This window comes from Cicer arietinum, chromosome 1, assembly GCF_000331145.2.
Source record: "Cicer arietinum cultivar CDC Frontier isolate Library 1 chromosome 1, Cicar.CDCFrontier_v2.0, whole genome shotgun sequence".
NCBI lineage: Eukaryota > Viridiplantae > Streptophyta > Magnoliopsida > Fabales > Fabaceae > Cicer > Cicer arietinum.
Window position 1 is genome coordinate 51,547,882 of NC_021160.2, and position 23,710 is coordinate 51,571,591.

Below are 23,710 nucleotides of genomic sequence, written 5' to 3' on the forward strand. Positions count from 1 at the left end.
ACTTTAACATTATATCCCAATTCAAAATTTTAAGACAATAATTATATAAATTATATCTCTCATATATCCAACATTTTTTACGTTCGTAGTAAATATGAAGATTAACTACTCTCATTTGAATTTCAATATTTTTACATGAGTATATAAAATCATAATTTTGTTGTGTTCAAGTCATTTCTAATTAAAATTAATAATTTTAAAAAATTAACTCATTTAAATTTTTGTTACTGAAAAATTAATACATATTAAAGCCTGTACACACACACATATAGTGAAAATCTGTCAAAAAATAATAATTTATTTATATATATTGCGTGCCTAGCATAAATATCTATACTAGTACATTTTCTAAAATAAGTATTACTAATAAATATACATGTTTTTAGTAGAAAATAGATATATTCCTTTTTGTTGAAGAAATGGATATTCTCTTTTCTTATGATATTGTTAAGTTTATGCAGTTTTTTTCCAATTAAAATAACATTTTGTTTGGAAAAATAAAATATTTGTTTGGTAACTCATTTCATCACGAATTTTTAATTATTTTTAATAACTTATAATGTTTTTTTTGATAGATTACTCCAAATAATTTATGAATTTATAGATTATTTTTTCCTTTGTCAATTTTACTTTTATTGTTTTAATTAAAACCCCTTTTTATCATTTATAATTTATTTATACTATAATTTAAAATCAAAATTATGTATATATTATAATTGACATATTAAAATAAGTATATAAAAGATCGGTTAACCATAATTTTTTTTTTATTTTGGATTAATTTAACTGTAGTTAATATTATGCTAATTTTGTTTCGTTGTGACAAAAATATTAGTTACGAAATCAATGAGATAGATAGATATTCCTTGTATCATCGACAATAACTAATCTGCATATTGATTGACCTCCCTAATCTGCATAAAATCTATTTCAAATATTATTATTATACTTATTATCTAACATGTGTTATTAAGTGTATCTAAGTTAGAAATCTTGATCAAAATAAGTATATTTGACAAAATTTAACATGTCCTCTAAATTAGAGGATAAATAAGTGGATGATGAAACTGTAACCTCTAAGACATAAGATATACATTACAACAAAAAAAATATAAATATGCGATAAATTCAAATAAGATGAATCTGTATTTGAAGACAAACAATACTAAAGCAAAATGATAAATGAATCATGAGAAGATGCTCCATGCAAGAGGATAAACAATGAAAGGATTAACTTTTGTTTCCATTCATATTTATACATAGCAAATGTATAAAAGTATCATAGTACGAAAAAATGTTGTTATTGACAAGAAAAACAAGACTCTACAATTATTGAAAAAAGAAAAAGTCAAAAGCACAAGTCATGTCCTAATTTATGAAAAGTTCAATTATCTTATTTGATGACGAACTGCAAACTCATCCTCCTAAGCCTATGTATTACAAGGATAATTGAATGACACTTTTATAAATCAAATTAATGACCATGGACAATTAAACTAGTCTCCAACAGTTATTTGGTATTTTTCCTCATGAATGAAGTTTCATCACCTCTATAAAACAGAAACAACTCTTCATTATTCAACACAGTAACTACTAATACAAAAGATAAATACTAAAAACTAAGAATAGCTATCTCATAATGTTTGTGCACTTTCTACCATTTTAACTATATCTTTGAAGGTATCATATTTGAAAGTTTTATAAAGAGAAAGAATCATACTCTTATCACTATTCTCTAAATATGTATACTCCAAGTTCATATAAACTTGACAATAGGTGTAAATCAAAAAGTAAAATAGTGTAAGCCTGGTGAGACTAAAGAACAAACATGGAGAAAAAAAGTTCCATTAGATGACAAGTTAGTTTGAACAATAGTGGAACTTTCAAGTTTGTGAAGAAATTGGCGTAACCCATTTGGATGAACCAATATAATTCTGCGTGGAGGAGATGTTGGATGTGCATATTTCGCAACGTCTAATTCAAAAATAATTGAACTAAGATTGAGTTGTTTTGCAAGCTTGATGCCCAAAGTCCATCCCACATTGCAGAACAATAACCAATTATATTGTAAAAACCTTTGACAAATTTTACGTATCACGAACAAATCCACCACGTGTTGAACTTTAATGAACCATCCACATTTACTTTGAACCAACCTTGAGGGGTTTGTGCCATGAATTAACTACTTTCTGATTAGCTTAGGATTGTCAAGGTTTATGCTAAAGAATAATTTTATCAATGGATTGAGTTTGGTTGAGAATATGAAAAATAATTTTTTTTAAGGAAGAGGATTGTGAAAACACTAGGCTTTTGTGATCCTTTTAAATTTCGTACACAACTACACAAAAAAAGTAACTTCAATAAGATTGAACTTGACCAATGTCACTAGTAGACAAATTTTAATATAACAAATTGTATATATGAAGGCTAAAAAAACTTACTCCAATGATTTAGTTTAATCAGATAATTCAAAAAACCCTTAACTTTATCAAAGCCTCTTAACATACGCATAATGATTTATAGACATTCACGACAACATAAACAAATATTTTATGTGGAAAAACTCTATAAAAACGGTGACAATTCCAACGGTAAAGATTATTAAATATAAGATAATGATTATGAGTGATATATTATATTATAATATTATTATTATTATTATATGCTTATTGTATTATGTTTGTTGTTGCATTTAACTATTATCATATGATAAGTATAATGTTTTAGTGTATAAAAGTTAATTGCATAATAAATTTTAAAAAATATAATAGATTAATAAGTTTTATGTCATTTATTCAAAATATTTTAAACATTAATGAATATACATTTAATTATTAATTAAGAATTTGGTCATAAAGAAATTACTCCATTAATTAAGAATTCGGTGTCATGTATTTCTACGTGTTCTATTCTGATAGGCTAATTGCTGATACAACGCTATACTAACTTCAGATAATTTGTGTATTCTTCGTAGAGAAGAATAAAGGACGGTTGTTTATGGAAAACATTTGAACGTTGCGTTGTGCACTCTGGAGCGCATTTCACGCTTTTCAGAATCAACACTTTCAGCAAAAACCAAACACTCTCTTTCTCAAATTCCTTACTAAAATATCCTTTCTTGTTAAACCGACACCGTTTCATCCTTTACTATAGACTGAGTATACGAGTTTTATTCATATTTACCCAGAACTGAAACTCTTCTTTCAAATACACTCATTTTCATTTGCGGAAAATTTTTAGGGTTTTTTTTCTCTTCTTCTATTTCCTCATTTCTCCTCTTACACGTTCTCTCGATTTTCTCCGCTTATCTTCATCTTTGATCCACGTCAAAACCTCATCAACGTCGCTGTGAAAGTTAATTCTTCCAGCACAAGGTAACACTATATTTTCTATTGTTAATTGTGTATTTAAATTATATTCTGCTTCATAATCGTTTTCTTCCTTTTTAGCACAACATTGAGTTATCGTTGAGCATAATCAACGCCTTATATGGCTTCTTTTTAATTACTGTATGTGGAAACTATTTATGTCGCTCTTTCTTTGGATTTGATTGTTTTGATTTTGATTTGTAGATGTACCGTAAATCAGAATATAAGCGTGAGTCTGATTTGGAATACTACGAGCGTAGGTATTATAATGACTTGAAGGATGATTACTATAAGTTCAAAATCTCTATTTCAAAGTATAGGTGTCCATTCTGCAACAACAAGAAGGATTACACCTTGAATGAGCTTTTGAGACATGCTTCTAGAATTGCCGGTGTTTCGCGTGGAGAGACTGTAAAAGATAAAGCAAAACATGCTGCTCTTGAAAGGTACATTGAAAGGTACCTTGATGTAAAAAATTCTAAAGATCATTTACCTGATTTGGATATTGCTAAAGATAAGCTGCCTGGTGAAGATGTTGTTAAAGATAATCACTTACCTGATGTTAATATTACTAAAGATCATTTAGATGATGTTAATGTTGGTAAAGATTACTTATCTGAAGCGAATGTTGGTAAAGATCGTTTACCTTATGTGAATACTGCTAAAGGTCGGTTACTTAATGTGAATATTGATGAAGATAAGATGTTTGTGTGGCCTTGGATGGTAGTTCTGGCTAACATTGTTACAAGATTTGACCCAAACAGTGGAAAGCATGTTGGGAAAAGCAATAAGAAAATTAAGGAAGAACTTATCACGAAAGGATTTCAGCCAGTGAAAGTTACTGCACTTTGGAACTTTAAGGGACAATCACCCTTTGCAATAGTTGATTTTGGAAAAGAGTGGGTTGGCTTCAACAATGCGATGAAGCTAGAAAGGAGTTTTCAAGGTGAGCATTGTGGCAAGAGGGATTACTTAGGACCGAAGGAGCGAGGTGATAGACTATACGGATGGATGGCACGGGGCGATGACTACCATTTTAAGGACATTGTTGGTAGTCACCTTCGGGAAAATGGGGATTTGAAAACTGTTTCTGGAAAAGAAGCTGAGGACAATAGGAAAGCAATGAAGCTTGTGTCTGGTTTGGCTAATACATTAAAATTGAAGAATATGGAATTGGAACAGACAGCAAGCAAATATGATGAAGCTAATGTGGTCCTAAGGAGAGTAATGGATCAGAAAGAGGGGATGGTTGAACTTTTTAATAAGGGTATGTTGATACATAAAGTGAATTGTTATAATTATTATTGGTATTCTTTCTTTAATCATACCTTGGGATACTGTGTATTTCACTAAGTTCAAAGGTGAAACGTTCTGTTTCTTATTTTTACATATCTATTTTATTACTGTAACTTACAATTTGTGATACTTTGGAATGATTTGTTGTAGTTGATGTGATCTTTTAATATTTCAAGGTAGCTGACTGTTTGTTTCACATTGTTCTATTAGAAATTAGCAAGATGCAGCAGATTGAACGCGATTATATGGAGAGTATTTCGAAGGATCATGAAAAAGCCAGGCTGCAACTGGAAGCTAAGAGGAATGAACTTATGTCCCGTGAAAAGGATCTTCAGAAGCGTCAAGCACATAATCATAATGAGAGAAATAAGCTTTATCTTGAGAAGAAAAATGTAATTTATTTTGGCTGTTTGAATTTATGGGAGCAATGCCCAGGGCTGTTTGAATTTGGCTGTTTGAATTTATGGGCCTTTTCTTAAAACTTAACACGTTTATCTGAGAGTGATCAATTTACAAGAGAACTAAATTGACTATTTAAAAAATGGACCAAATTACGTCAAATTACGTACACAAACCCCTCTTATTTTAATTACTTATGACTGATTAAATTTGTTCATCATCTTGTTGTTGCAGAATGAGATGGCAATAGCAGAGCAAAAAAAGCATGATGAAAAAATGATGCAATTGGCTCAAGAACATAAGGCACAAATTTCATTTCCCTCTATCTACACTATTTAATTCTGTTACATGTATCCGCTTAGGTTTTGAGTATTATTTCGGTCTGATGTTGCAGAAAGAAAAAGAGAAACTTCATAAAAAAATTCATGACCTAGAGAGAGGACTTGATGCAAAACAAGCATTGGAATTGGAAATCGAACTGCTGAGAGGAGCTCTCCAGGTCAAGACGCACATGGGAGGGATGGATCTGGAAGAGAAGGAAAAATTGGAGGCAATCAAAATGGATCTGCAGGAAAAGGAAGAGGAATTGGAATGCATGGAAGATCTTCAACAAACACTGATTGTCAAGGAGCTCAAAACTAATGATGAGTTGCAGGATGCTCGCAAAAAATTAATTTGTGTATGCATCTTTCTCAGCACATAAAATGTCAATATTATAATTTTAATATGTCTTAAGCCATCAACTAATCTAATGGTCTGAAAATCAACTTTGGAATGTCTTCTGTAACTAATATTTTACAAAACCAGAATAGATTGTTTTATTTTTATAAGCTTAAGCAAAAATGTAGGGCCTTTCATATTTTTTAATTGACATGCAGCTCTTTATATATATTACTTGTAGAAGAGTGTCCTGTGTTTGTGAACATTCAAATCATGTAGTTGGAATCTGTATAGGATGCTGGTGGACCGTGTTTTGTTCTCATGCATTTCCAATGACAATGCAAAATATTCAGTGTCTTCACTCTTGTTTCTATACTCACAGAATTACAAATTTTAAATGTAGCATCCTATTCTGAGAATCATGCAGTTGCTTGTCTCAACTGTCTATTTGCTATCCATTTGTTTGAATCAAAAGATGATGATTTTAATTCATAATAATATTTTGCCAGATTTTACTTAACTCTTGGCAAAATTCGGATTATCGGGCCCCTTTCCTTTGGGTAAAAATTGGTAGAATCCAGTAAGGTCTATAAAAGAATAGATTTTCTTTTTACATTTTAAGTTATTTTGTCATATTGTTTAATACGGGTTCGATCATAGTGGATGTAATGCCTAAACTTCAAGCAAATTAAGTTCAGGTAGTTTGTCGCTGTTTCTTTGCTGTCATGATTTCATTGTTTGTTTTGTTTAAATAATCTGTTTTCCTTGTTCACAGTGGATTGGCTGCCCAAAGAACACACGAGCCTTTATTTCTGTGAAAAGGATGGGGGAACTTGGCATTAAGCCGTTTCTGGAAGCAGCTAAGAGGAAATTTTCTGATGAAGTGGATGTGAAAGCAGCTAAGGGAAAACTTTCCGATGAAGTGAAGTTGAAAGCAGTGGAGTTGTGCTCACAGTGGGATGAATATCTTAGAGATCCAAGCTGGCATCCATTCAAAATTGTAAATGATAAAGAAGGGAACTTAAAGGTACAATGGCTTCCAGAGTTATGTTTGTTCAAGTCAAAGTTATTTCTTCAACTCAAATTTGTGACTGTAACATCAACTGTTATATTAAGACTCTCCTTTGGATATATTTATCCCCTAAAAATATAATGCATCATTACTTATAATTACAAAGCATGGTATGCTGTTGGTATTTGTTTAGATATCTATTTACAGGAAAATTGCCAGTCATGTCTTTTGTCATTAGCTCTTAGTTGGCATGTTTCTTTCCCTGATGTGTGAACTGCATGGACAATGATGATCTCATATATGTTAATATATCGTGCAGGAAATTTTAGACGAAGAAGATGAAAAACTGGAAAGTTTGAAGGATGAGCTTGGCGATGAGGTTTATGACGCAGTAGCTACAGCTTTGATGGAGTTAAATGAGTACAATCCTAGTGGTAGATACCCAATACCGGAACTCTGGAATTTTAAGGAAGCAAGGAAGGCTACGTTGAAGGAGGGCGTTTCCCACTTAATCAAGCAATGGAAATTGTCAAAACGAAAGAAAACTTGAGGCTTCATTTGGGCGGTTAGAATCAGACTTACTTATGCAGAAAGTTTAATTTAAATTCTAGCTCTAACAGACTTTGGTTCAGTTCAAAATTATGTTGCCAATGGTTGCTAACACTTCGTACCGTTGTTATATGTAATACTGATAGCGATATCATATATATTTGTTTAGAAGATATTGCGTATGACTTTGGGTTAAACCTTTAAAATGAGTTGAAAGTTTATCAAGGCTCTACTCAGACGAGTAGGTGATATCAACTGTCTCTTTGGTGTTTGGGTTTAAATTTTTGTCTTGAAATATTTTAGTTAAATTCATTTGAAATCTTACCTGACCTTAGATATAAGGATTTTTTTCAATTATATCCTCTTTTTGAAAAAAATAAATCCAAAATACCTTACTTTGAAACTAATATTTCAAAATGCATTATTTTTTTACTTGGATGTCGTAGTGTGGAATGCAATCATGTATTGTACCGACAAAAGTCGCATTCTCGTCTTGCGACCTCGCCCCAAAAAATAAAGACATTTTAGGACATTAGTTTCAAAGTAGGGTATTTTGGAATTACTTTTTTCAAAAGGAGGATAAGATTAAAAATTATCCTAGAAATAAAGCATTATATTATTTTACATATCTTATAGCTAGAACTGCTTCTCTTTTTACAGTTTAGCTAGAACTTTTATTCAGTATATTTTGGTGTTCTAAACACAGGTTCATTCTCTGAAGTCTGAAGTACTTCAGGGACTTAATTATCTTACAGATTTTTTTTTACAGCAATTATCTTTAATATTATTGCTTGATTTTAAATATTTGAATAAAGTAGGCTAGACTTTTATTCCAATAATTTCTCGAATCCCGCTATTGGTGTCCATACTTTGCGTTTCTTTAGGTTTATGTGTACACCTTGAGTGTAGCACTTGGGATTGACCTGGAGCTTCTAGGTTTGAAACCTTTGGGATACATTAAATTGAATGTGAATGAATTTGTACGCATTTACATTGCATTAAGTGTTATTCAAAGTGAATTTGTGATAACATTTATGATGCATTCTATGATAAATATTCCTATTTTGTCAAAAATTAAATAAAATACACTTTTACAAAAGTCATACAAATAAAATAATCAAAAGCACCCTAACTTTAGTTTAAAAATAGTTTACACCTACAATGCCAAACGGAGTATGGTAGTTATTTAATCTGATTTGACTTTCCAAAAGAAGGTAGGTAATCAAAGTTATGGGTTGAATTGCATCCATTAAGGCATTAATTTGTGGGTAGTTGCTGTTGGAATACAGAATCCCCAGAGTACATGGATCCTTATGTACGCAGGAATGAGTTGTATTCAAGTAACTAGCTTGTTGTTTTTACAAAACAGAGCTATGGATTCATATTATAGGTCTTATTTGCTTCATTTCCCCCGAGTCCATTAAAGTAGCTAGTTGTAATTGAGCTACTTGTTTCAACTTTCTAAATTTATTTAATTTATTATTCATAGCGATAGTAGTTGGATTGTTATTTTGGTTATAGCGAGCCCCTGACAATGCTTCCAACAAACATAAAAAATAATTAAAAAAATTGAACAAATTTTCTAATTTAAGTGAAGGTGAAAGAATTAAAAACAGAACAAATTTTTTAATTTAAACTTTCATTGGGTTAACAACCAACACACTTCCACGGATACATAGAGCAATGCAGCTATGATAATTGTATATCATATATAAAGAAGAAAAAAAAAAAAAAACTAATTAGCCGCGGGCTACTAGTTTCGCTTAGCCGCTTCAGCATTTCCTTCCTACACTCATTTTCTTCCCCTACCAGTAATTACTCTAATCTAATATTTTCTCATTTTTCACACAAATCGAAAGCACAAATCACGCACCCACAAAAGTCTCACTCACTTTAATTCTTTCACACACACAGTAGTACAGTACACACTATCTCTTTCTATAACCCTTTTCCCTCACTCCGTCACAGTCTCCAAAACATCCAGTCAAAAAGAGCACCAATCTACTGGAAAAATGCGCTCCATCAGGGGTAAACGCGGCGGGAATACACAATTGGTGAAAACAACAACAACAAAAATATGGAGTTGTACTTTTTTGTCATTAACTAAATCTTGAAAATAAAAATAGCAGGTGAGCTACGTGGCGAGTCACCACTGGTCAATCAAACTCGGAAATTCTTTCCGGTAAAAGTTTGACCAAATTGCCAATTGTGTGGAGCAATGTTCCAGGAAGTGGATGTGCGACGGTCACTACTGGTAACTCTGAAGGACAAAGACTGACCGACCAAAACAGCATTTGATTGCCAGTTTTGACCCCAGTTTCGGCTCATGGGCATCCATCTGGTTCTTGTTCCTTTGACATAGGTCCGCACAATATCCCCTGCACCCGCGACGTTGCTGATCAGCACCAAGTTAAAGTAACGGAATCCGTTAACTGTGAACCTGATCCCACCTTGTTTCCTACACGGCACCCTGCATAATAAACATAGTACTAATAATTAATAACTCCCTTAGCAAAACACATCTCACTACTGCTTGTTTAAATTTGCATATTTGAATCAACCTAAGTCATCATAATTTTTGGCAAAATTATGACGTCGACGCAATTTTGTTAAATTTACTGTTCAAAATAGAATTAAACACTACTTTTACTCATTCTCTAATTATGAGATTTCCTCGTCTCTTAATTTGTACTATTATAAATTAAATAGTTAATACAATTTGCTCAATATTGTGATTAATTGACCTTGAAACAACCCCAATCTATAATACAACACCCACAACAGTCAAAATGGTGACATCCTTAACTCTTTACATATTTAATTAAAAATTTAGTTTAGATAGATCAATTTTTTAACTTATATTTTATATTTATATTTCAATTCGAAATAATATACACTTTTCTCATGTAGTCATTAAAAAAAAGTTATTAGACAAATAGGGAAACAATAAAAATAAGGGGTACCGGCGAAAGGCGACAGGGACAATTCCGGCGCGATATTCGGCGATTTTAAGGAACATAGGCATGGCAAGGTCGAAATGTGGACGAGGAGGGTTACACCAACCACCATTGTCGTTAGGGAGAGCATAGTTAGGAGGACAAAAGTTAGTTGCGGTAATGAAAATCGAGGGGCTGCCAGAGTGACACCACTCTTTGTCGTTTGCACATTTGATTTCAAAGCAAGCACCGCAACTTAGTCCTTTGTTGAAAAGTGCGGTGCTTAATGCTGCTGTGTTTACTCCGTAACCTTGGCTGTACAAGTTTCCATAACCACATGCTCCTCCTATACTCATCAAAACATTATATTAATTTACTATTAATTTAAAATGTCATACATTATTTATTGTACTACATACGTACCCATTGTTCCGGAAGCATCGGAACCTCCGTAGAAGGTGGCATGAGCCGTTTCCCATGCACCACCGTTGTAATTCCCTGGAATTCGAGACTCTGCCAACCACGTTAACGACATTATTAGAGATACAATGTACACTATAGTCATCATGTTTTTCTTTAATTTTACTTCTTCTATTGAACAAGAAAATTGCAAATATAAAAGAGATTTGGGAATGAGAGTTTGTGGTGAGTGGGGAGTGAATGGTGGGGGTGGAGCTACTTATGGAGAATGCTTGTTCTAGTTACTAGTACAAACTGAGGGGCAAATTTGGAATTTTAAAATGGAATTATTTAATGTATTGCATTGTGGAGCCCCGTGTATTACACTTACCAATTACATTCACATGTCATTAATTTATTCTTCGCTTTGTCTTGCACGCTCTTCAACTGCGACTCACAACATCATTCATTCTCTTCAATTTCTTTTATCAAACTCAGAAATTACAAAATAGAAAGCTAAGAACAGGATATATAACAGTTTCTATGTGTTTAACGTTTTCTTTGGTTTGGAAAAAAATAAATATTGAATCAAAATAGAGTAGAATAAAATAAAAGAAAATAAAAATGATTTAATTATTATATATTGTCAATGTAAAAATTATCTTTGTGATTTTTATAATGTCAATATATATGAATAAAAATACAAATGCTTTTGTATTTATTTTGATATAAATGTAAGAAAATAAAACTTAAACTGTGTGATAGAAGTGATTAGATTTTTGTTATCTTGAAAAATGAAGACTTAACATGGCGTGATATGCGGGTGTGGGTGTGATTAGAGAAGTTGAATAAACGATTCATATAAAGTAGCCCGGCAGTCAAACGACAAAGAAGAATCACGAATATAAATGTGTTGTTGACCTTACGCTTACTAAATCATACCCTCTTATTTATATAAAACAAAAACAAATTAAAAATCATAGTTAGAATACACTATCAATGGAATTTTATTGAAAAACAATTCAATATTTTTTATAATTTAAATAAAATTTTATATAAAGAGATAATTTCTTTATAAGAGTTTCTTACATAATTTACAATTGGTTAAATTACATTTTCATCCTTTAAATTATATTTAGAGTTCAATTTGGTTTTTTAAGATTTGTTGTTGCATTTTAGTGTCTTTAAGTTACAATGATAAATAATATAGTTCTTAAATTATTATTATTCTATTTTTTTCTCTTAAATTTGAAATAGTATACACTTTAATTTTTTTTAAAAGACCAAAATATTTATAACATAAAAAATCAAAATTAAATTTAAATAATATTTATAATTTAAAGATTAAAATAAATAAAAATAACCCAACAACTAAAGTATCTAATATTTATAAAATAAAAAATAACTTGAGAACGAAAATATAATTTATCGTTTACAATTTATAAGTGAGTGAAACATGAGAGTGACTTATTTAAGAAATGAGATGAAATTGAGATTGGAGGGACAGACCTCTCCCCTGTCCTTAATTATCGCTGGCACTCAATAGGCTTTAACTGTAAGTGGGCCACAAAATATAGTCCACATAATAATATCCACATTCCAAAACATCGTTTCATCTCTCTCTCTTTTTTTTGTTCTACTGAGTTTGTCAGTTATAGTATCTCAGCTCGGATGAATCTTAAACCACGGTTCATTTGTTTTACTTTAGGAACAGTTTATTTCGTAAAATATATATATACATATATATTATTTATTAATAGACATAAAAAAATTTAAATTAAACCGATTATTTATATTTTTTAAAATAACAAAAAGATTTTTATGATTTTAAAAAATATATTTATTAATTAATATTTTATCTTATATTTATGACAATGATTTACCTCAATTATTAATAAAGGTGATTGACTTAAATTATTATAATTTTTTTATATGTTGTATTTTCTATTTTTAATAAAAATGATAACAAGTGTCGTAAGAGCACATGTATAGACTTTAAATATAAAAAAATATTAAAAGTTGTGCAATTTAAATTTTAAAATTATTAAAAATGAAAAAATTTCACTCAAAATTTTATTTATCTTTTATTTTTAATCAACGTAACATATTTAAATATGACAATTATTTTCGGATCAAAGAAATAAAAAAGTAGCATTGGATACCTCATTCCCAATAATATCAATAGAAGGTCGATAATAACCAGCTCCTGCTTATCTTCTAATTGTTTTGTTAGTTGTTCACCATTTGATCGGTCCTTTTGGAACATTCTCATTTTGTAAAAATATGTAAACATATACTATCACATTAAAGTTAAGAAGGGAAATTTGGGATTCTAAGCAAATCGAACAAATTGAAGTAAAGGTCACGCTAAGCTGAAAAAGATTCGAGTTGAGTCTGAGTTGGTGGAAAATTGCACTCAATGGGCAATAACAAAAAAACATGCCATAACATGTGTAGCATTATATTCAACTATAGTCTATATGTAAGATTTGACAATTTAAACCTGCTGGCTACCACCTTACTTGAAATTCAATCTGAAGATTTATCATTGGAGCATGGTAGATCGGATTGGTAGTCAAATTAATATTAGTAATTATTAATCACTGCTTACACAAAGCATAAACAAATGGGAAACACTTTCTTTTTACTACAATTTATAATGTGAACCATGCCTTACCAGGTGAGATACATGCATTACATTTTACATAACCACGACATCATAATTAAGTTAACATTCTCTTATACCCCAATTATGAAAACATCATCACAACACTCCCAAGCCTATAATATAATATAAATATAATTTTTTATAGAGTAAAACTAATTCATCTATTCAAGGAAAAGGTATAAGAGATTACAATCGGATTAAATTACTAGTGTTTTGATAAATACCAAATACTTAAAAAAAAAATTTAAGAATAAAGTCTAACAAGATAATCAAGGAACAAATGTGTGACTAGGAACTAAAGTGATGGGAAACTAACATCTAAAACTAATCTACCATCTAAATATGACAATACTCCCACAGTCAATTACGACCGAAAAAAAAAAAAAGAATCTATAGTTTTTGCATCTATCTAGTTACAAATTAATTAATTAACCGTTTGTTGCATGCTTGTTTCGACAATAAATGATCTCCATAAGTGTATTTTTCCTAAACTTAAAGAACCAACATAGGAAGCTTTATTTTTATAATTTACTACATCAACACTATTATACACAGATCAGCATTGTAATGATCATCTGACATTTTTTTAACGTAGAGTAACTTAAAGGACCTAATTGATAAAAAAAAATTAAATAATCTATTTGAGAATTGGATAAAAGAACGATTAAAACTGAAATTTAGCCTTTCATAAACTATATATAATTAAAAACCTATAAAAATAAATTTATTATTATGTCATAAATTGTTTCGTAAAAAAAAATTATGTCATAAAATATCTTCGTAATCTTTTCCAAACAATTTTATAAGAGTTTAATTTGTATGTATGAATCTAATTATTTTACACAATCCGTAAATAATAATCAATCATATAAGGAACTTTATAAATATTTATAGCAAAAATAAAACGTTACTAATGATTAAACAATTATAATTCATCTATGGTATAAAAAATATATAAATGAAATTAATCTTATTCGTGCTTAATTATAATTTAAATAGACTTTGCTTTCCACAACAAGCATATAATTATCACAAGAAGTCACGCTCATAGGGGAGAGTCCTTGAGAATGAGAACCGAGGCATTTGGTGGCCACCCTTGATTGTTGGAGCCTTAAACCACCAATTTTGATTTATTGGCCCATTCCCATTGATCACCAAATGCACTCTCCCCTTTTAATTCAACCAGTTGATAAATCTATACTTGAATTGCCTTTAATTATTTGCATTCTCTTTAACTAAAAAAAAGTTAGTCAACTAAGAAGTCTACACTCCGTCGACGCGATTGAAAGCAAAATGAAGATTTATTAAATTAAAAAACTCAATTAAATCTCAAGTTAGTTGTTGGGTTAATAAATAAATGGATGTCGATAAATTTTTAAACTAAAAGTTGACCATTTAAACTTTTAAAACTAAGATATCATTAATTTAATAATATTTGAGCATTGTAATTGAAATATCTCAATCGATCTTTGGCTTGGATTGTGGTGTGGATGCGTCTCGGATTGCAACACTTTTGTATTGCACTTGCACATGCACTTTGTGATGAGGTAGAGATAACTTAGTTTGGCTTATAAGGCATTAAAACCAATAGTTCTAAACATTGCATGTTGTGTTGGGTAAGATGATGGATATTAGACACACAACAACTATCCACTGCTATGTCACAAGATAGGCTGTCCCACCAAATTGCAAATATTAAGGGCATGTTTGAAAAAAATTTATATTTTAATTTTTAAAAATTATTTTATAAATTTGATTTAGAAAACTGTTTTAAAGAATAGAATTAAGGGAAAAATTTGTTTGAAAGGCTTCTTTTAAAAACAGATTTTTGTTTTAAAAAAACGGAAAAATGAAAAGTAAAACACCATTTATCTGTTTTGCGTTTTTAGTTTTAAAAAGTATAATATTAAAAATAGTTTTACAGAACAATTTTTAAAAATAAATAATCAAAACAAATTTTTTAATTTTAAAATTTTAAAATACTAAAATAGAGTTTTTAAAATTTGAATCAAACAAGTCTTAAGTTTCTAAAAACTTTATTCATTTCAATCTTTTGTCAACTGTGGTACTTCCATACTTCCATATGAACCTAACAGTATTTGTCAATATTTATTCAGTTATATCTTTTACATCAGCTAGTTTGTTGTTAATTAACTAATATTCTAGTTAGTCTTAATTGATTGATTTAATTAATTAATCTAGATAGTTATTTTACATTAATATTTATCTAATTAATTATGTAAATCTATATATCCTTTATCAATATTATTTAATTTAAAATTTATAAATAAAATAAAATTTAAGATAAGGTTTCATTTTACTATTTATATGTTTTAAAATCTCATAAATATAAAATAAAATAAAATATTTAGAAGACTCCATTTAAAAATAAAATTAATATTTTTTAGATTTTGTTGTTGTTTAAAGTGACTCTATGTTCAAGTATGCATATGGAGGTAGACAACACATTAGAGGATCAGAACTTCAGAGGGGACAACATTGTCAGTCATATGGACAAGGACAATCTAATCTACTACTCCTATATTCAATATATTGTTGGTTGAAATTTATAAGAACTCTATTGAATTTGTTTATGATGAACATGGATGTGTTGAGAAGAACAAGTAATTAATTTTTAAAATTATAGAATAAAAATAGAAGATCTTTTCGAAAATAACCAAAGTATTTATCTCTGTGAAACTGAAAAGGGTGTGAGCAGAGGATAATATTGCACTGTACAATCAATGTATGCCAAGATTCTCTGCAATATGAATTAATTTAAGAAAAGGGTATATCCATAATGATGATTAATCCTAGCCCTTGATTCAAAGTTGTATCAATTGAGCCGGAGAAAGTCGAGTTTTCTTAAGCAAGCAGTTTGGTATCATCATATAATTGCCATGCCACCACTTTTCATGCCTTAGGAGGCATGCACCATATTTATGTCATTATGTCCCCTTCTCTTTATTTATTTTTCTTTTTGGGGTTCCTATGATTATTATGGAGCAAGCAACTTCCTTCTTTATTTTTACCCTTTTTCAAATTCCTAACTGCCATACTCGACTATATATATTAAGTATCACCTATCACAATAATAAAAATAAATAGTTGCATTTCACTTTATAAATCAATTTTGTGAAAATGAATTAAATTCAATATAAAAATTTAGAGAATACAGAGCATATTCAACCGTATCACCTACAATTTATATACAAAAAAATAGAAGTCTATAATAGTTTATCATAGTCATTATCTTGTAAAAAAATAAAAGACCAAGAAGTTATATTTAATTGTACTATTGTTAATAAAATGTTAAAACGAGGCCACAAAATCTTGAATGCAAGAAAAGGGTTGATGAGTGTCTTCATGCTGGGCTGGGCTAATCAATAAACCCAACATATCATAGACACTATAGAAACATACCCCTGTATGCAAGACTCTATCATTGGTCATGATGATTATGTACAATTGACAGGAATGTTAAACTACTGATTAATGTTTCACTTTGCTCAAACACAATCCCTTCAAACATAGTTATACTACTTCATCTTCTGATTAATTTTCACATGCACAATTAATTAAAAACCGAAATTTGATAAAATCATTGTTAAAAGATTAGAATATAATAGAATTTGGATATGATAAGAGAATATTGGATAACATTATAATATTATATCAACACTAAGATGTTATTATATTTAATATTTGATGTGTCCTAAATAAATGGTGGTTGAGGTAAGATTAGTTAATGAGATAAGATTGGAAGGAGAAAAAGAATCTCTATTCTATTTTGGTAGTTTCTATTGAGTTATCTTTAAAAGACAAAATTAACACCGATAAATAGCATTCAACAAGTCTTTCAAATAATCTTTTTTAATAATGCAAAATTTAAATTAAGAGAGACACATTTGCATACAAAGTTATAAAGAACCACTAACAATATCAATAATTTACAATAAATTTAAGTATAGTTGAACTTTCTAAATGGTAAATTTTCCCCCTTCATTTGGGCCTGTACTACATCCAAGACCAAAAAACAGAAAGAAATCATGGCTTATGCATCTTAAAATTTGGAAGCAATTGATTTCATCCTACTATATCACTGGCAATAGCACCCTATAATATATAGAATAACATGTCTTTAATAGTATTGGCTACATTTTGACACCATTTACATTTTTTGAGAAATATTTTGTCTCTTTAACCAAATACAATTTCCATTCCTTTCCTCTCTTTTACACAAGAATAATAGCACAAAATATTTCATGCTAAGGAAATAGAAATTAACAGCTGTGACAATACCATGGCTGGCATAACAATCATCATTGCCAACTGAGAAGAAATAATTTCTCTGCACTAACAAAGAACGAATCATATACACAAGTTGTTGAATGGAATCCCTTCGAAAGGTTGCATGTGAGTAAATCTATCCACGGCAAAGTTGGGAACAAAGTTGTTGCGCATCATAAGAGCTAGTATTTGACAGAGGAAAAATGTCACTTTTCCCATTGCTTATGCATGTGATGTTAAGTTCATTTCCATATTGTGTTGTCTGCAGATAATACATTGTATCAAAATCAAAACCAATTAAACGTTTGAATCCTGTATTTTCTTCATATCCAGTAACCTGATTAATTCCACAAGCTTATAGCTCTAGGAATTAAGAAATAGCATTGCTGGAAGATACAAAAGAAATGAGCACTCACCTCACAATAAATACTTGGTTCGTCACAACTCCATTTTGAGGTAGGAACACAACTTAAATAGTGACACCAAGAGCAACGTTCATTCAAGTTAACACCTTGAAGGAGCAAAACTAGACCACTAATCAATCTGTCAAAATTATACAACTTCAGATTTAGGGGCCAAGACATAGCAGCATCAAATAAGATATGTAGTACTTTACAAAGCAATGACATTCAATCTTAAAAGAAGTTAAAATAACCCTTCCCCAACAAATTTAATTAATCTCAAACCATGCAGTGTGTTTGCAAATCTTATGTAAATACCAACTCATTGATTATGTCTCAGAAAATAAAAGGTAATATACAAAAAGAAAGAAAGAGAACTTACCCTGCAGTGAGTATTATGAAGGACAAAACCCACAGCACATACTGATAAGGTTTGTGCTTATGTTTTACCGAAGGTGCAGCGATTCCAGAACGAGAATTTCTTTCGCTAACCCATTTAAACTGCGGACGAATCAGAAGTAGAAAACCAAGAAGAAAGCCAGAGCCAAACCCTCCAATATGAGCAAAATTGTCGACATGCGGAAGGATTCCAACGGCTAAATTGATTACAACAATGACTATAAGTGTCAACAATGCCGCCAACTGCAAAATGGAAAGAAGTAAAAATTCTGCAGCGTAAAGGCGTAACATATTATTTATCAGGAAACACTAATGAATTGAAACACATTTATTGGTTCATTCATTCACCTTATTGGCATAAATTGTCCAATTTATCAAAAGCTCTGAGAGCATCCCTCCTAGTAAACCAAACAATGCACCCGAAGCACCAACGGAGATACCCGATTTTATGAATAGAGCAGACAGCAAACTCCCTCCAAAACCAGATATCACATACAGAATTCCAATTCTAACTGTGAATAGACAAAGCAAAGAAGAAATTACAATCTGCAATTGAGAATGTAAAAAGACAAAAAAAGAAGCTTTTTTATTCATTTAATTGCAAAATAAACTCAGCTTAGTTGAGTTTCTGCTAAAACATTTATGTAACAAACAGTGATATACATATATACTTGGAACATTGTTGGTTCACTCACTAAAAATATAATGATATTTACTTGAACAATGCAAAGGATAATTACCAGAACCATACCAAATCCAAATTCTTGCTCAAGCCGAATTCCTATAAAAGTAAGACTCAACATGTTGGCAAGCACATGAACAGCCCCACCATGCAACCAAATACAAGAGAGAAGGCGCCAAACTTGGTGTCTATGAACCACTCTATCTACTTCTAGAGCACCCATCTTCTCTAATCTGAAAAAAGGGTGACAAATAGTTTTCAAGCAGCACATTAAAATCATCTCCAACAGATATATATTCGCAGACACCAGACACCACACTGACATGACAAGATAATAATTTGTAAAATGTAAGAAATTGAATGTGTGTTAGACACAAGACAAGTCTTTTGATCTGATGTGTCTCGATGGTAGCCAATAGAGATTTCATAGAGAATGTAATGTCAAAATAAAAACCAAGCAAGCATATATGACTTGATTAATCAATGTATCATTTTAAGAAATGAAAAAAAATAAAATAAAATAAAATAGTGTTTATTTATAAATGTAATTTGAGATGAATAGATAAAGGGGAAAAGAAACTCACGTTGAGGAAGAAGGACCAAAGAGGGGGTTTTCTTTGAGAGGCTGAAAGGAGAATCTTCCAAGGAAAGAAACAACACAAGAATCATATAGAGAATTCTTAGGACAATCATTGACATACATTGTGATGATGAAGATAAGAACGTTGGCAACAACAAAGATAGGAACAAGCCATGGGAACCACTGCTTAAAGAGCCTGAAATCACGATCACGAGTGAAGGGAGGATTCGCCGGAGGAGGAGGATTGGGCGGAGACCCACGTCCATGACGGACAGTGGAATCGTCACGGCGAGGATGAACCTTAACCTCGACGGTTCCGGTGCCGGTGCCACCGTATGGGTCCCTCCCTCCTCTCATGATATGATGACCCTTTTAACAAAAGATTTAAGCTTTCTAATACATTTTCGAAATTAATTATTAATGATGGAAAATGAATTCCATTCCGATAATATAGATAGATTTGGAAATGGTTTTCAATCAGATTTATTTTGTTGTTGTTATTACCAGCTAGAATCTAACAGCAAAGTTAGGAATTGGTTTTCTGTTTTCTGTTTTTCTTTTTCTTTGTTCTTTTGTTTTTGCATGTCTCGTGTTTACGTTTGTTGCCTATTGTTGTGTTGTAGGGTATCTTTCGTTGGGTTTTTTAGAGGAATTGTTTACCTTCCCAAGCCACTTAATTAACTTACCAATACATATATTCTAATTTTTATAATATGCTTCCTATAATATTTAATATTGTAAATATATAAGGAAATATATTATATTCGAAATAACATAAATAGTATTAATTAAAAAATGTATTGAAAATTAAAAAAATTATTTATTTCGAATATATTATTATGCAAATGAATCACGAGACATAGAAAATATATAACAATGTTATAAAAGAATCTACTAAAACACTTTTTTATTTGGTCAATTTGACTAATAAATAAAGGGGTCATTAAATTTTGCAGATGACTTTCGCTTACAATATTATTTTGTTTGTTGAGGCTAACACATTTCAAATGCAATTGATTCTTTTTCTATTTTGATTGTTTTTGTAGGTATTATGGTCAAAAGGTTAGTAGTAATGAAAGAATGAGAGTCTTTTCTTCAAAAAAACGTCACTTCATATTTCCTTATAGGTGTGTACTTTATTGTGAAATACTAATTTTGTAGGTGAAATTGCATGTATATCATAAATTATGTCTTAAGCTGGAATTTGTCCATGATTGGACCATTTCTAAAAAATGTCAAATCATATTAAAAAAATTAAAATAATAAAATACTTCGATCATCAACCCAGAAGTAAAATAAATAAGTGATAAGTATACACATTGTATGTGAATGACATTATACACTAACTTGTTTCGAAATTAATATACGGTCTAATACATTAACGTCAAATGATATAATAACAAGCGTTTGTAGTCCAACGGTTAGGATAATTGCCTTCCAAGCAATAGACCCGGGTTCGACTCCCGGCAAACGCAAGGTTTTTGTGAGTTTTCTATGAAATTTGCCTTTATTTTTTTGTCAGAAGAAGTTATGGGCCAAACCCAATCGAAAGGGGAACTTCCTTTTCTCATATATGTGGTCTTAATCTCTTCCCCATACTTGTTCTTTATATTTGTGTGGTTGGTATTGTAGCTCTTCTATATTTGTATCATTGCTTGTATTTCATCCTTATATTTATTTCTAACATTCACATATTTCTTATGAAGGTGTACAAGAAGTAAAATTGATATATAACACGTGCACTGATCTCGAGAAGGTGCATATATATATATATATGCACATGTGTGTGTTTACATTTGTACTATTTAAACATCAAAATAGAAACATCCTTATATATTTAAGGTATATTTCAAAATAAAATTAAAAGACTTTGATTTGAAAAACATTTCTCTCTAAGTTTAAAAATATCTATGAGCATACTTTGTGTCAAAAAAGATATCTCTTAGCATAGTTACAAAAATAAGAAGGAAGAGATAGACATGAAGAAAAAAAGTTTGGACAGAAGAAAAGACATATAACATGCGTGTGTCTTTGTTCGTTTGTAACAGAAAGTGAGGTGAACATGATGTCATCCAATTTGCTACAATTATCCAAAATCAGAAGAAGCAATCGCTCTGTTTCTAATTCATTCTCACTTCGAATCTCTGCCACCTGCGATGACCGCTCTCATGCTCCATCTTGTATATATGTTGGCCCTCTTCAAACCGCCACCAAAGAGACCCTTGAAGCTCTTTATTCTCAAGTAACCAACTTTTATCATACTTAATTAACTACCCTTTTTTATTTATGTATAATAATTTATATGTATTGGTGGTATGATGTTGTTACTTGTTATCTTGTTGAGGTGTTTCCTACTTTCCTCTTTTGGTTTATTCTTTTTATTTTCATCTATGTATTTGTTTATTATCTATATACAACTAACTATTGTCACTTTGTTGCTGACTCGTCAAAAATTCAAGTTAATATTTGAATTATCGAAATAATTTGGATTTTTGACCGAGCCAGATACCAAGGTAACACACCATCCTACACTTTCAGGGGCTAAAACGATTTTTTACAGATTATTTTAACATGCTTCTCTTTTGCTTTCTTTAATAGGCAAGGGATGCATATTACAGTGGTGAGCCTTTGATAGTTGATGACATGTTTGATAGAGTAGAGGTATCTTCCCCAATTCACCACATTTAATGTTTCTTAACTTCTTCTATATACGTTATTACTGCTCTTAAATTACTCATAATATTATGGAAACAGTTGAAGCTAAAGTGGTTTGGTTCTAAGTCAGTTGTGAAGTATCCCCGATGCAGTATCAGGAGGCAATCAACTTATTCTGATGCTCAGGTTATTTTCTTCGTAACTTTAGATTAACTTCTTCTTTGCTCTGCCTATTCATGAAAATTCACCAATTTCAGTTGCTCTTGCATTATGTTTTTATTGCATGATGTTCTAAATAATGTTAAGAATGCATATTGGAAATAATGATGTTTGATTTATTATTGAGAAAAATTCAAGTCCTACATTGATCAGAGATTATCTAATGATAGAAATCGTTCATCTTAAAATTGATTTTGAGGGGTTGAGTTAAGTTCAAGAACAAAATCTAATAGTTATATGCATGCTTTGTTATATGTCCTATTTCTGTTAAATCTAATGGTAAGGTTTTCATTCTCTTTTATCTAATGTTGGTTTCTTCACCTTAATATTGAATGATATGGATGTAGGGCAGGAAGATTTGTCTATGGTTTTTGCATTGGCAAGTACATGGACACTGATTTTTGCATTTGGCAGTTCAGCATGTGTTGGTCCAATGTTGTACACAGTCACCTTGGCTTATCAAAATGCATTTGATTTAGGATTATCGTATGGTACTAGCCAAGCATCAGAACTAAGACCTCTTTTCATGGTGAATACCGTTATCTTCATGGCACTTGGTTTTGTCATAGGATATCCAGTTGCTTCAGCTTCAGGTAAAAAAAATCCTTTTGCTGCTATTTTTCATCTTAAGTTATATAATTTTCAAATTTAAACTTCAAAGGGTAGCTCAGATTAAATGATAAACAATTCCCTTAATTCAAAAGATCAAATTCTTAACACGAGTTTTAAATTGCGGTCTATAACCAGAATTGTGGCTGCAATATAAAAGTTTTAGAGGTTTCTATAATGACATTACAACAACAATTGTGGCCGTATCGACCACATTTGTGTGCATTTTGTTGCAATATAAAGGTTTGCAACATAACCGATTTAATTGCAACCACAATTTAGAATCATGTTGGTAAATAAAAATAAAATAAAATAAAATCAACTGCTGCTTCTATATTTGTGTGTTATATTAAATACCCTTTTTCACAGTTAAAGTACTTGAAGGCTTGTGGAGGAATGGCTTGGCGGCATTGAAGGGTTCATGTCCAAATTGTGGAGAAGAGGTTAGTTAGCCATTGCATTAAATACATAAGACTTAGGTGCGAATGTCATTGCCCCTCAAACTTTGTTGTCTTTCATAGTCTCCCTAATTCTAATTTATTTGGCTGTTGAAATTATTATGAGTTTATAAAATCTTCTATTGAAAAG

The 23,710-nt window shown here is 30.6% G+C and overlaps 4 protein-coding genes and 1 non-coding gene across 5 annotated transcripts in view; 3 read left to right on the forward strand and 2 right to left on the reverse strand.

Moving 5' to 3' along the window:
• The first annotated feature begins 3,175 nt into the window (after positions 1 to 3,175).
• Positions 3,176 to 7,545, forward strand: LOC101506784 (factor of DNA methylation 4). Its single transcript, XM_004486943.4, has 7 exons — positions 3,176 to 3,374; positions 3,573 to 4,635; positions 4,875 to 5,056; positions 5,298 to 5,366; positions 5,458 to 5,742; positions 6,499 to 6,750; positions 7,055 to 7,545. Exons 2-7 carry the CDS (start codon positions 3,573 to 3,575, stop codon positions 7,283 to 7,285), a joined length of 2,082 nt encoding a protein of 693 aa, XP_004487000.1. The 5' UTR covers positions 3,176 to 3,374; the 3' UTR covers positions 7,286 to 7,545.
• Positions 7,546 to 8,890: 1,345 nt separating this feature from the next.
• Positions 8,891 to 10,886, reverse strand: LOC101506459 (expansin-A6). Its single transcript, XM_004486942.4, has 3 exons — positions 10,644 to 10,886; positions 10,248 to 10,566; positions 8,891 to 9,754 (listed from the first exon to the last, which is right to left on the reverse strand). The coding sequence occupies exons 1-3, from the start codon at positions 10,786 to 10,788 to the stop codon at positions 9,445 to 9,447; spliced, it is 774 nt and encodes a 257-aa protein (XP_004486999.1). The 5' UTR covers positions 10,789 to 10,886; the 3' UTR covers positions 8,891 to 9,444.
• A 6,500-nt stretch (positions 10,887 to 17,386) lies between these two features.
• Positions 17,387 to 20,275, reverse strand: LOC101506128 (RHOMBOID-like protein 1). The gene is made up of 6 exons (XM_004486941.4): positions 19,644 to 20,275; positions 19,129 to 19,292; positions 18,726 to 18,889; positions 18,361 to 18,620; positions 17,994 to 18,120; positions 17,387 to 17,839 (listed from the first exon to the last, which is right to left on the reverse strand). The coding sequence occupies exons 1-6, from the start codon at positions 19,994 to 19,996 to the stop codon at positions 17,714 to 17,716; spliced, it is 1,194 nt and encodes a 397-aa protein (XP_004486998.1). The 5' UTR covers positions 19,997 to 20,275; the 3' UTR covers positions 17,387 to 17,713.
• Positions 20,276 to 21,042: 767 nt separating this feature from the next.
• On the forward strand, positions 21,043 to 21,114 carry TRNAG-UCC (transfer RNA glycine (anticodon UCC)). The gene has a single exon. It is a non-coding gene; the product is annotated as a tRNA-Gly (tRNA).
• Positions 21,115 to 21,510: 396 nt separating this feature from the next.
• Positions 21,511 to 23,710, forward strand: part of LOC101505588 (uncharacterized) — a 3,407-nt gene continuing 1,207 nt past the window's right edge. The window contains exons 1-5 of the mRNA XM_004486939.4: positions 21,511 to 21,881; positions 22,238 to 22,300; positions 22,394 to 22,480; positions 22,866 to 23,106; positions 23,492 to 23,565. Of these exons, the coding sequence (XP_004486996.1) occupies positions 21,702 to 21,881; positions 22,238 to 22,300; positions 22,394 to 22,480; positions 22,866 to 23,106; positions 23,492 to 23,565 (645 nt within the window). The 5' untranslated portion in view covers positions 21,511 to 21,701. The remainder of the gene's footprint in view (positions 21,882 to 22,237; positions 22,301 to 22,393; positions 22,481 to 22,865; positions 23,107 to 23,491; positions 23,566 to 23,710) is intronic.